The sequence below is a fragment of the Bicyclus anynana genome, chromosome 6 (genome assembly GCF_947172395.1).
Source record: "Bicyclus anynana chromosome 6, ilBicAnyn1.1, whole genome shotgun sequence".
NCBI classification, from domain to species: Eukaryota; Metazoa; Arthropoda; class Insecta; order Lepidoptera; family Nymphalidae; genus Bicyclus; species Bicyclus anynana.
Window position 1 is genome coordinate 17,492,394 of NC_069088.1, and position 14,254 is coordinate 17,506,647.

Sequence of the window (14,254 nt, forward strand, 5' to 3'; positions counted from 1 at the left end):
ACTTTTCCACAATCACGTCTTTCAGTGACATCGTCGTAAATCGTCGTGATCCGTATTTCTTTTATATCCCGGACGAGCCCCCAAAACTGTGGGATATTGGTTAAAAGAAATACGGGATATATCTTCGTCTTGAACACTTTATTTTAATTTTAATTATGCACAGCACTCTGTCGTCGTTCGCTTGTAATCCGCCATCTTCCAAACCTCTCTTGCATCCCTCTCACACACACACACTTGCTCGCTCTCTCCATGCTACGTTCCGTTCTCCAATCCTACATACATTACATAAAAAGATTTTTAGGTTTTAGTATAACATGGTTATATAGCACCCTGTATAATATGGTTTATGATTTTCCACCCGGACGTAGTTATCAGTGTCCTCAAATGAGAACAGTTTACACTAAACACACTAACAGTATATGTTCTATGTATTCAAACCAGTAAATAGTTATATATGTGATAGTTAGTTATTATAAACTAGAACACAATGTCGGACCAGCTGCCGGTCGTGGGTTGGTGCAATTTTAGAGTCCATTTGCGGCAAGCGGCCGAACTCGCCTGCGGTGAGAATTTGTGCTGCAACTTCGCTATATTGTATTATATTTATATTCATATTTATTTTATGCTTATTTTGGTTGTGTGATCCATAATCAACTGGTATACTAGCTACAAGAAAAGGAAAAAAGGTAGACCATTTAGATGATGGGCCGATGACATCAAAGCCGTGGCAGGTGGTACATGGACAAGAACTGCACAGGATAGAGAAAAATGGAGAATGTTGGAGGAGGCCTTTGCCGACAGTGGCATACAGACAGACAGAGGGATATTGATGCAAAACAAATAATTAAATGTGTAATATAGTGTAAGGAGTTAAATATAATATTTATGTTAAAAATGTCAGTAATAGAATACTTAACATAGATAATAATTTTAACTATAATACTGTCTGAATAAAAGGCTTTTATTATTATTATTATTTATTTCGGTTGTATTTCAAAATACAAAAATTCTAAATTCATTTATTTCAAGTAGGCTCAGTTTACAAGCACTTTTCAAACGTCAGTTGATTATTTGTAAAGATTCTACCACCGGTTCAGAAGGCAGGTTCTGCTGAGAAGAACCGGCCAGAAACTCAACAGTTGCTTTTATTATAGCATTGACTTGCACTTGTTTATAAAAGACTGTTAGATGAGTCAAATTCACAATTATTTATTTCAAGTCCTCATCATCACCTGTCATCATCTCACTGTTGGGCACAATCTCCTCTCGGAATTAGAGGGGTTAAAGTTCATGGCCCAATGTGGATTGGCAGACTTCACACACGAAGAAATTTAATTAATTCACGATGTTTTTCCTTCACCGTTTGAAGCAATACATCGTGATATTTGAAATTAGCTAAGCTGTTATTTGAAATATAGAGTTATTTAAAGGTGATAAGTCGAAAATCAAGTTATTTAAAGGTAATAAGTCGAAAATTGTTTTTTCTGATTTTCAACACCTACTAGTTTTACAAAGAATAAACCAATACAAAAGTTCCAACTGATAGAATAATATGTAAAATCCACGAACGCATAAAATTAAAGCGACACTTAAACACTTCAAAGAGAATGTAATTCGAAATATTTCGACAATAAAACCGTAGAGCGCCAAAAATAAAAGAATTCCTCTATCAAACCATTCATTCCAGCCTTTTCATTCTCCCATTCAGCGACTGACGTGGCCTAACGAGTCCAAATGATATATTAAACTCGCTCTTTTTGGGTGCTTTTCGAGCTATTTCTCTATTCACAACTGAATATTGTCGGTGTAAATCAAACAATGGGATAGAGTGAGCTCTCCGCTTTTGTATGGAATCATTTTTGTGTGAATATTTTTAAGGATTAAATCAATTTACGATGGATTAAATCGCGAATTTCGTACTCCATTTCTAGCTTTGTAGAACTGACCACACAAATGTATGAATGAGTTTTGGCAAACTAAAATCGGATTAGTTTTTAGATTAAAAATATATAGAATAGAATTTAGAAATTTAATAAAAGATGTAAGCATTTATTGTATTCAAATTAAACTAGCATATTCGTATAATGGTAAAGCAACTCTAAATACCAAACACTCGAATATTCGTTAACAAATAATGGATTACCTCGTAATTCGAAATACCCAAATCTATACTAATATATTATAGCTTAAGAGTTTGTTTGTTTGATTGAACGCGCTAATCTCAGGAACTACTGGCCCGATTTGAAAAATTCTTTCAGTTTTAGATAGCCCATTTATCGAGGAAGGCTATAGGCTATATATTATTCCAGTATTCCCACGGGCCGTGATAGCCCAGTGGATATGACCTCTGCCTCCGATTCCGGAGGGTGTGGGTTCGAATCCGGTCCGGGGCATGCACCTCCAACTTTTCAGTTGTGTGCATTTTAAGAAATTAAATATCACGTGTCTTAATCGGTGAAGGAAAACATCGTGAGGAAACCTGCATACCAGAGAATTATCATAATTCTCTGCGTGTGTGAAGTCTGCCAATCCGCATTGGGCCAGCGTGGTGGACTATTGGCCTTACCCCTCTCAGTCTGAGAGGAGACTCGAGCTCTGCAGTGAGCCGAATATGGGTTGATGACGACGATTCCCACGGGAACCACGCGGGTGAAACCGCGCGGCATCAGCTAGTAAAACAATACAATTGCAAATGAAATTATTGACTATAAATACATAGTCGTCGAAAGCTAACCAATTCTATTTATCTATACTAATATTATAATGCGGAAATAAAGCGATTTGAAAATTTTTTTCCCTGTTGGGAAGCTTAACTTTCCCCAAGTGCTGTAGGCTATATTTTTATCCCCGTATTCCTACAAGAACGGGAACTACGCAGGCAAAACCGCGCGCCGTCTGCTAGTTGAAAATAATTTATAAAATGTTCTCGAGATTACTCTCTACATACACACTAAGAAAAAGGTTCAATATTTTTATAGTATACCAAGATTTCAATATACTTTTTTTACTGCGCACTTTTTGAAGAAATGTAGGTACCTAAGCTTACAGTTTATAAATAAATAAATATACTTAAACAATACACATCACTATCTAGCCCCAAAGTAAGCATACAGAGTAGCTTGTGTTATGGGTGCTAAGATTATAATATTAATATACAATTATATACTACATATAAATACTTATATAATGTATAAATACACAGAGACACTGGAAAACACTCAAGCTCATCACACAAATATTTTCCAGTTGTGGGAATCGAACCCACGGCTGTGAATGCAGAAAGCAGGGTCACTACCCACCGCGCCGCGCGGCCGTCAGTTTGGTATCAAATTCGAACTAAATCACTAGAACGTTCCTATTTTAAATTTCAAGGTAGGTAAATACGTACACACTCGACATAATGCTATTATTACTTGAAGCTTCGCTAATTTGGGAGGGAACTTTTAAAGCCAGCACTCGTAGAAAATGGTGCGACAATTTTTAAGCTAACTTTTTCAGTCCGCAGCCGTGACACGGCGCGCGCTGCATTGAAAAAGTAACAAATTTCAGCAAGTCTCTGCTGGCAGAATGCAGGCGAAATTCGGTTTAAGCCTCCACGCCACTGATATAGGCAACTAAAGATTATTCCTATAAATTAGATCAATATAAAATTCCAGTTCTATCTCTTCTTGGTCGCATTCTTCATTGCTGAAGGTCGTGTCCGCACTGCAGTCCCTTCGATGCGTTGTTAACGATTCTCCTCCACACAGTCCGGTCCTCAGCTTTTCTAATGGCTGTTGTTACAGTTCTATATTGTGCTTTTAAAAATTTTCAATATTAAAATAGATCGAACCGACAATTGAGCTAAAATCTTTATAAGACTTTGTGTTACAATTGCCTGACCTCATCCTGAACGAACTACAATTATGAATTGTAGTCTGTTCAGGATGAATTACAATATTTTAAGAATCAGCTATCTATCTATACTGTAATAAGAAAAGTTGATCTTTTCTGTGCATTTAATAAAATAACCAAAAATTGAAATTAGGTAAACTTAAACGGTAGAGGATATATTATAATCTGCAGATATAATGCCATACTTTATGAAACTATAACCGGAAAAAACTAATTCAATGCTAATAAAATAGTTTATAATGTATCTATAATTCATTTATAATAATTATTATCAACTACATCTCGAAAATCGTTTGACGTACAAATATTTAAGTTAGGGAGGTTGTTTAAAGTTAAGAACGGATTTTGCGAGAGAGCCAGATTGAAAAGCGGATGAAATTGCGGGGATTCGCTAGTAAGTTTATTATAAAATAATTTTCACAATTTGGAGTCTTCTATGACCCCGTGCGAGTACAAATGTGATTTTTCTTTGTGCGAGTAATTAAGGGTTAAAGTACGTAGAATGTGTATATCTCAAATGTTGTATTCCAACGGCGCACACAGCCTGTTTTAACGAAACGCCGACGTGTGGCGCCTCCTAACGAAGCGGAGGTTTCGTCTGAATCCCCCCCGATTGCTCCGAGATCGGGCCATCGTTCACTGACGCGTGTGTAGTGATTGAGAAAATGCGATGTTATCCCTTCAATATTGGAACTGCATTACGAACACATACAGTCTCGATTGAAACTAAAGTATCAAGATTACTTGCGATAACAATTGAAGCGGTATTGGAACTTCGGAGAACATTCTGTTATGCCAGTGATATTTTAAAGTCTGTGAGACAATACTGCAATGAATGGTTTTTTTATCCGGTTGACTTTTCTATTTTTATTTATTTTTTTATTCGTAACTACAACAGTATAACTGTTAGTATAGTAGAAATATGGTTAATTTTAATGAATTTTGTTTCCATCTGTAAAGACGTCGAAATTGTTTTTTGTTTTTTGTATTTATTATTATGCATATAATCTTTTTATTTAATAATACGTCACATCATCACACACCTGTGTTTTGTAATTATTGCAACTTATATGTTATTTTATGTTACAGACAAAATATTATCTATATTTATCAATATTTTTCTATTACATTTTCATAGATTTGACAAAATATGTAAGCAATTACGAAATGCTTTATTATTTTTTATCATTTTTCTAAATTTTGCAAGGAATACCTGAAAATAATTCCTAATGTGTTGAAAGGCTTACAAGCCAGACCTAATATATATGCTAACACAACACCGTCTGTTTTAATATATTCTGTCTGTTCCAATTCCTAAACTACTTTTTCATGTTAACCGTAGAACGAATCCAATCGAACAGTGTCCCGGCAAAAACCTACAGGTACATGACGTATAACAGTAATTTCCGCGGTAAAGAGTACATCGCTCATGAAGCCTTCGCAGACTTTTCATCCGGCCCTTATCGGCGCTCACGTAAGCGGGAATAAATCTAACTGACAGCGAGTGAGTTGTGAGATACCCACTTCGGAATTTAAATTAGCCGCGACCGGCTTGTGATGGCTCTGTTTGTGATATTTACATATTTTTGCCGGTGTCATGGATGAGTGCTGAGATGTGCTTTATTCTGAAACAGTCAGTTTTTAAATTTTTTTTATATTCCTCTTTTTATCTAACAAGAAGCTTGTGGTAATTACGTCAATTGACGACGGGTGAGGACTCTACCTTAGACTACCTACTAGGATTTTCTGTTTGACTCTTTAACAATGACGGGGTTGAATTCCGTATTAGACACATAGTGTTTAAACAATAACCTGTCTCGTTAGTTTCGTAGTGAGCATATGTGGCTAAATATGATACGATCCTGGGTTTGATACTTAGATCGAGATATGTAATATACTGTATTTTCGCAAGAAATTCTCAATAGTAACCAGGCGATGGGAGTTTGTAAGATACACACTTCGGAAATAAAATTATGATGGCTGTGTTTGTGATATTCTCATATATTTGGCGGAGACACGTTTGAGTCCTGAGATGTGCTTTGTTGACTAAATAGGGATTTTTACGCAAAGTTTAATGAGTAACGTTGCTGGTTTAATGCTTAGACAAAGTGGCTTTGGATGATGGAGACGAGGTTTTAGCGACTCAAATCACGTAGCTACCTTCAGTGATGAGTCTGTAGATCACGATGTAGTTTGAGTTGGGCTATGGGTTTTATTTTCTTCCAACTTTTTAGTAAAAGCCCGAATCTGTATCTTCAAACCGATCAGTTAATAAAATAGTCCTTGGATACAATGTTATTTTTTCATTTAGTAGAGTCTATCTTTTTTATGTGTGTTTCTGTTGTTTGCTTCTGTTCATTATTTTCAATAACTTTGTGTAAGGAAAACGTTTCTCGAACATTTTCTCGAATACTTCTATACTAATATTTGTTTGAACGCGCTATTCTCAGGAACTACTGGTCCGATTTGAAAAATTCTTACAGTGTTAGAAAGCCCATTTATCGAGGAAGGCTATAAGTTATATGTATATCACTGTATTCCTACGAGAACGGGAACCACGCGCGTGTAATCGCACAACGTCTGCTAGTATTAGTATATATACATACTACGAAAATTGTGACGTGGCTAAGTTATGCTAAGTGGTGCTCCACATTTGTAACCAAAATCCGTAAGCAAATTGCAGCGTCGTCCACTTTAAAATAATTCACTACAAGGAAGTACAAGTTAGGACAAACTTCATCTCTTGTCATAGTAAAGTTTGGAGCAAAGATGGCCGAACTAAGTGGCCCTTAACATTCCTCTCCACACTCCAACTATTCGCAACTCTGGCTTGCTCCTCGACAAAAACTAACGTCAACTAACTTGAGACGGGAATTTTGATTGTTGACTGTTTGGTAAAGTTGTTTTTGCCTCGATACACGCGGTTGAGAATTCAAAAATATTACACTAGAACGTCTCTCGTCATAAACATACCCGTATTTTTATAAAAGTTAAAGCGTTTATTTTTTTCTTTGTTTATTTTATACAAGTAAGCCCTTGACTACAATCTCACCTGATGGGAAGAGATTATGTAATTTAAGATGGAAATGGGCTAATTTGTTATAAGTAAGAATTATATCCACACCCCTTTTGGTTTCTACACGAACGTTCCGGAAGCTAAATTGCTTGGCGGTAAGTCTTTGTACGTCGGGGATCGAAGCCAGGACCGCCATAAAATTGAACATTTTGAAAAGCCCCCCGAAGGTCGTGAAATCATTAATTACGCTCTAATCAAGTCATCAATATTCTCTTGCACTCGAGTATATTTGCAGAAATTCAGTTATTCTTCCACACCTTTACCCACCAGAACTTTTAAACGGCTCAACCGATTTTCATCAAACATGTCTAAGAACACTCGCACGTAAGTCACCTTTAATACAAAATAAGCTAAATTTAAATCGCTTTATCCGTTCTGGAGCTATGATGCCTAAGACAGACTGACAAAAAACAGACAGACACGTCAAACTTATAAACCTCTTTTTGCGTGGGCGGTTAATAAAAATGTACAACTTTAAAAGTTAGTTTTAGGTTTCCAAAAATGTAAAATCGATCTCGCTTTACCCCATTATAAAATAGGGTAAACGTACAACTGCATTAGAGATACTGTCAAAGTGAAACGGTTGTTGTTTTCGTTTAAAATTTAACTGCATTTTCGTTGCACTGCCGCGCTGCAAAGTCTAACTGCTTATAATTTCCTGGAACGCTGCAGTTTCTTAAATATGCATGTCTCCCGGAGCGTCTGGTGACGTAGCACTAAGACAATTTAGAAGCGACACACAATTCTCGCTGTCTAGGAAATGGTTTTGAAATACGTTGCACGTTGTGGATGTATTAAACTGCAGTTGCTTTTAAACAAATAGTTTCGTTTCTATACACTTTATAAGTCACATATTCGGTCCAAAGTTTAAAGCTCTCTGAGGTTGTAAAGTTGCATTCGTAATATAGTCCTCATATTTCGGAACTTAATAGTTTTCTCGCTCAAAGCTGAGGTATTTGTATAATATAACTTTATAGGATTTACGCTCACGTGGTTAACACTTCTTTAGCATACCTTATAGATTCCAAAAAGTCAGTAAATGTACTTAATTTTATACCTATATAAAATTTGTAATAAATTGTCACTATTGGTCGAAAAATTGATAAAAAATGGTTTTTTATGAAATATTTTTTCACATCATCCAATGAACTTGTAAAACATAGACACTTGACGTATTTGACTTTATCTTATACAATTTGGTGTTTAAGTTATCAAATTATCCATCAGGATGCGATAGCTAGTTAAAGATGATTGTTTTTGTTTGATTCCCCGTTCAACTAAATATGTGATCCAGTGCTTTGTTGTTGTTACAGGTTAAACTATGCTCTAGCGGGGCTGAGGCCGTGGTGGTGGCACGCTTGCAACGTGTGCCTGCACGCTGCGTGCTGCGCGTTAGTCGCACGCACCTGCGTCACCATCGCGCGTCTGCAGCGACCCTTTGCTGCACTCGCCGCGCTGCTGTTTGCAGTACACCCTGTGCATACAGAAGCAGTAAGTTTTTTCTATCAACAGTTTATTACCACGTGCTATGCGCTCCTCCGAACACGGTAATCTAATTTCTTCCAAGCCCGAGTTATTAAGTGAGGTCGAGAAGTTCTATGGACAGCTATACACGACTACTCAGCAGCCTGTTGCCAATTTGGCTAAAGACCCCAGAGCCAAGTTGACCCGACACTATACCGAAGATATCCCGGACGTCAGCCTATACGAGATTAGTGTGGCTCTCAAACACCTGAAGAACAATAAGGCGCCAGGTGAGGACGGAATCACAGCAGAACTCCTGAAAGCGGGTGGAAAACCGATACTTAAAGTCCTTCAGCGATTGTTCAATTCCGTCATTCACGAGGGCACGACGCCTGAGGCGTGGCATAGGAGCGTGGTGGTTCTGTTCTTCAAAAAAGGTGACAACACCTTGCTGAAGAATTACAGACCCATCTCGCTGCTAAGCCATGTTTACAAATTGTTCTCGAGAGTCATCACGAATCGTCTCGCTAATAGGTTTGACGACTTCCAGCCTCCCGAACAAGCCGGTTTCCGAAAAGGCTTTAGTACCATAGACCACATCCATACGCTGCGGCAGGTTATACAGAAGACTCACGAGTATAACCAGCCACTTTGCTTAGCGTTTGTGGACTATGAGAAAGCCTTCGATTCGGTGGAAACTTGGGCTGTGCTAAGGTCATTGCAGAGATGCCGAATTGATTACAGGTATATCCAAGCGTTGAAGTGCTTGTACGAAAACGCCACTATGTCAGTCCGTATTCAGGATCAGACTACGAGGCCAATCCAGTTGCAGCGAGGAGTGCGTCAGGGAGATGTGATCTCTCCGAAGCTATTTACCGCCGCACTGGAAGACGTCTTTAAGCTTCTGGACTGGAGCGGACTTGGCATCAACATCAATGGCGAGTACATCACTCAACTGCGGTTCGCGGATGATGTAGTCATCATGGCACAGACTCTGGATGACCTTAGTACCATGCTCAATGACCTCAGCAGCGTTTCTCAACAGGTGGGCCTGAAAATGAACATGGGCAAAACAAAAATAATGTGTAATGCTCATGTATCGCTCCACCCAGTTATAGTTGAGAACGCTGCACTCGAAATTGTAGACGAATACATATACCTAGGACATATGATCCAGTTAGGTAGGTCCAATTTCGAGAAAGAGGTGAACCGTCGAATCCAACTCGGCTGGGCTGCATTCGGGAAGCTTCGCGACCTCTTTTCGTCCGAAATTCCTCAGTGCCTGAAGACAAAAGTCTTCGAACAGTGCGTGTTGCCAGTGATGACCTATGGTTCCGAGACTTGGTCGCTAACTATGGGCCTCATAAGAAGGCTTAGAGTCACACAGCGGGCGATGGAACGAGCTATGTTAGGAGTATCTCTGCGTGATCGAATCAGAAATGAGGAGATCCGCAGAAGAACCAAAGTCACCGACATAGCTCAACGAGTTGCGAAGCTGAAGTGGCAATGGGCGGGGCACATAGTTCGAAGAGCCGATGGACGTTGGGGTCCCAAAGTGCTGGAATGGCGACCCCGCACTAGTAAGCGCAGTGTTGGCCGACCCCCCACCAGGTGGACTGACGACATCAAGCGAGTCGCAGGGATTCGCTGGATGCAGGCGGCTCAGTATCGTGATGTTTGGAAGTCCCTACAAAAGGCCTATGTCCTGCAGTGGACGTCCATCGGCTGATATGATGATGATGATGATGCGCTCCTCGCTTGCTACTGCATCAGCATTGCGCGTCTGCAGTGACCTTTTGCTACACTCGCCGGGCTGCTGTTTGCCGTAATTGTCATCGTCAGTGTGCCTAGTGGGAGTTTTCAATATTTTCATACTGTTATTTGTTTCGTACTGTGTACTGTGTATCGCGTTAACGTAAACGCAAATTTATAAGGAATTGAAACAGCGCCATCTAGTGGCTCTACTGCACAACTGTTTCAATTACTTATAAATTCGCGTTTACGTTTACGCGAGTAACAGTATCAAACTGCCACTATGCCCTCAGTTTGTTACCACGTGTTGAACACTCATTGAAAACTATTTCGTCATTATCGCACGTCTGCAGCAACCCTTTTTTCACTTTACTACATCCTGTGTGCTTGTCGCTTGCTACAGCCTCTGCACGTCTGTAGCGACCCTTTGCTGCACTTTACTGTGCGCTTGTCGCTTGCTACATACAGCCTCTGCACGTCTGTAGCGACCCTTTGCTGCACTTTACTGTGCGCTTGTCGCCTCTGCACGTCTGTAGCGACCCTTTGCTGCACTTTACTGTGCGCTTGTCGCTTGCTACAGCATGTAGAAGGAGTAAGTTTAGCTTATCATTATCAAAATAAACATCTTCATCATCAACCATCAACTAACCTTTAACTAGCTATTGCTTTGCCCATGTACTATTCTATTCCTCGGCATCAGTACCTTTTTATTAGATGAAAGGTTTTCTATGACTATTTTTTGTATCGCTGACAACATGTAGGTATCATTTCCCAGTTGGTTCCTTTTGACCTAAGCTATGGACTAGAAGAGAGAGCTAGGACAAGAGCTAGACTATGAAGTCAAGGCGTGGCTATGAATTTGAGAAATTTAAGTATGTTACTCCATTTTGCCTTACATTCACATCACAGATCACAAACTTCATATAAATAAGAAATAAGTAGTCTGAGCAGGATATGACGTCACTTCCTTACTTTTGTAATCCATTTCTGAGTCTGCTAAAAGGATTTTAAATTGTTCTCAGGTGGCGGGAGTAGTGGGCAGAGCGGATGTACTTGCGTGTATATTTTTTTTATCTTCACTACTAGTTTACCACAGGTAAGAAAAGATGTATAATATTTTTTAAACGGATACTACTCAACATCTGTTTTGTGAATATCTAATTAAAACAACCAAATTTCCAATAGCTATAGCACATACTTTATGTTTAAAGTCCGGCCGCTCAGTGATTGCAGTTCTGACAGGTCATAATCGAATGGGACAAACATACTCAATTAGGTACCTCCTCGTTATTTTGTCTCATCACTAACAGTTGGCATAACCTTGAAACAGCGCAGACTTTTGACTTTTTGACTTTTGACATCGCCCATTCAAACGCAGTCTCTGAGCGGCTGGACTTTAGCTTAACATAGGCAAAAAATATCCAACGAGCTTGAACTAAACCGGCGCTGGACATTTGCTAGTCTAGCAAGCAAGAATCAAAATACAGGTTTTTTTATGATCCCCCGGTGACGCCACTGAGGTCCCATAAGGAGCCTACGGCATTTACACAATCAGAAAAAAAACGTTTTTTTATGCAGTTTAGCTTGACGCTTGACTACAGTGAAGCCTGATGGAAAGCGTTAATGCGGTCTGAGTTGGAGCGCGCTTACCTAGAAGATGCCTATTTACTCTTGCTTTGAAGGTGCTTAAATTATAAGTGTCAGGAAACACTAACACCGGAAGGGCATTCAAAATTTTTGCTGTGCGAATTAGAAATGTGGATGCAAATCGTTTCGTACGAGTTGCCTGGACAATATATGGATACCACCTTTCGCGACGTCTTTCTGTTCTGTAGTAGAAAAAAAAAAGGTATCTTTTACGTTCTGTAAATAAAACTAAATAATATTGGACTATGGAATGTAAAACGTAGTTATTATTGTTTCTTTATAAAAACCCTCTTCTGAAATAACATCAAAAGTAAATTGTCACTTGTGTAAGTAAACGCCATGGATGAATTTCCACGGCGGCAGTTGGGCTGGCATTTACAGACAACCGTCGTTTAATGGCGTAAAATATGTAAACGCCATTTATAGGGAGCGTAGGGTGTGCCGCTTGTTATATTTTTTCAAGAAAATCATATTGTCCATGTGTTTGTTATCACGACCAATGTCCGTCTCTATTACTGTGTAGCTATAGAGACTTTTTACTTGAACTGATAATTCCAAATGATTAGGTCCAATGGTAAGCCTATGTGGCCTCCATCAGTCAAACAGTATTAGTCATCATCATCATCATTGTTGGTACTGGGACGTTCGTATATGTAAAATGATTAGACTGTATAGAAGGATTAAACGTATAATTTATAATCAGTACATCGGTAAGTGGATCCGAATACAGAGTGCCTGTCCCGGGCGCGCGCCTCCGCTGCCGTGCGCCGTCCTCCGGCTCCCCGCGCGTTTCCTCCCGTGCGTACGAGTACATAGATGGACGATGATCAATCATCATATCAGCCGATGGACGTCCAGTGCAGGACATAGGCATTTTGTAGGGACTTCCAAACATCACGATTCCAAACATCCAGCGAATCTCTGCGACTCCACCTAGTGGGAGGGTCGACTAAAACTGCGCTTACTAGTGCGGGGTCGCCATACCAGAACTTTGGGATCCCAACGTCCATCGGCTCTTCGAACTATGTGCCCATTGCCACTTCAGCTTCATAACTCGTTGAACTATGTCAGTGACTTTAGTTCTTCTGCGGATCTTCTCATTTCTGATTCCATCACGCAGAGTTACAGTATTAGTAATTATAATAAATATCATGAAAGTATAGGTTTATTTTACCATAAAGAGAAAGATAAAGCAAAAAGAATGGTAAAACACAAAGTAAAAAACCTCATTATCAAACGGGGCTCTTAATAACAAGGCTGAGTCATTCCGCAAATCGTTTCTAAAGTTGCCACATTATATTTCACTCAATCAGCCTAAATATCGGGAAAGTATAATGGTCTTTGTTCTAGTCAGCCGTAACCCGCAATTTTGCGGTCATTTATAAAACGGGCGATGGGCGGGACGTGGAACGGTACTAAGTGAAACGGAGTTAGTACTGTGGGAAGTGTACATAAAAAATATTATACAGAAAACCCAGTAAAATCTTCGATTTTCTTTTTGATATAGGTATATAGCGTTTGCCTGCAATCAAGACTAAATGTAAACGATGATGCAGCCTATGGTGGTATGCGCTTGATTAGAAGATGCCTATTCATTCTTGACTTAATAAATATTACCAATTTCAAATAAATATAAGATATATAACACAAATATTATTAAGTGGAAACATTAAGTATAGTTCGTAAGTTTTTTTTGTATATCTACAACTTGCATTAAGAGTTAAAAAAAATATTTGTGATTATCTAGAGGATCAATCGAAGAATCGTGTTTTTATTAGATGCAAATGTGAAGTTCACCGAGCCTGCTAGTTATTTATATTGTTTTAAAGTTCGTTTTGTTTGTTCTAGACCAATAAACAATAAGAAGAGCATCTGGCTGAGCATCGTGCTCGGCGCGCTGAGCATGCTCGCGAAGGAGACTGGAGTCACCATTCTGCTCTTGAACCTCACCATAGACTTCTTCCGGTGTTGGCCGCTAGTTAAAAGGTACATCATCATTTTCATTCATTTCGGCTCACTGATGAGCTCGAGTCTCTTCTCAGAATGAGAAGGGTTAGGCCAATAGTCCACCACGCTGGCCGATTGCAAATTGGCAGACATCACACACGTAGAGAATTAAGAAAATTCTCCGGTATGCAGGTTTCCTCACGATGTTTTTTCTTCACCTTTTCAGACACGTGATATTAAATTTTTACACACTACAACTGAAAAGTTGGAGGTGCAACGCCCTCTGAATCGAAGGCAGAGGTCATATCCACTGGGCTATCACGTCTCTTCATCGTGCTCTTTAATGAATTCAACATTATCACCTGCCTGTAAAATATAGTACCTCCTCAATAATAAATAACTCATTCGTTCGTTACGATTTACTAATAATTGTAATAGCTTTTCTCTCCTATGATTTCAGAGTTCGATATCTGT

General features: G+C 39.1%; 1 protein-coding gene across 2 annotated transcripts in view; it reads left to right on the forward strand.

Annotated features, from left to right (window-relative positions):
- LOC112050562 (protein O-mannosyl-transferase TMTC1-like) overlaps positions 1-14,254 on the forward strand; it is a 172,708-nt gene that overhangs the window by 134,082 nt on the left and 24,372 nt on the right. For both annotated transcript variants that reach the window (XM_052881908.1, XM_052881907.1), the window contains 3 exons: positions 8,284-8,461; positions 11,209-11,282; positions 13,682-13,819. In XM_052881908.1, coding sequence (XP_052737868.1) covers positions 8,284-8,461; positions 11,209-11,282; positions 13,682-13,819 — 390 coding nt within the window. The remainder of the gene's footprint in view (positions 1-8,283; positions 8,462-11,208; positions 11,283-13,681; positions 13,820-14,254) is intronic.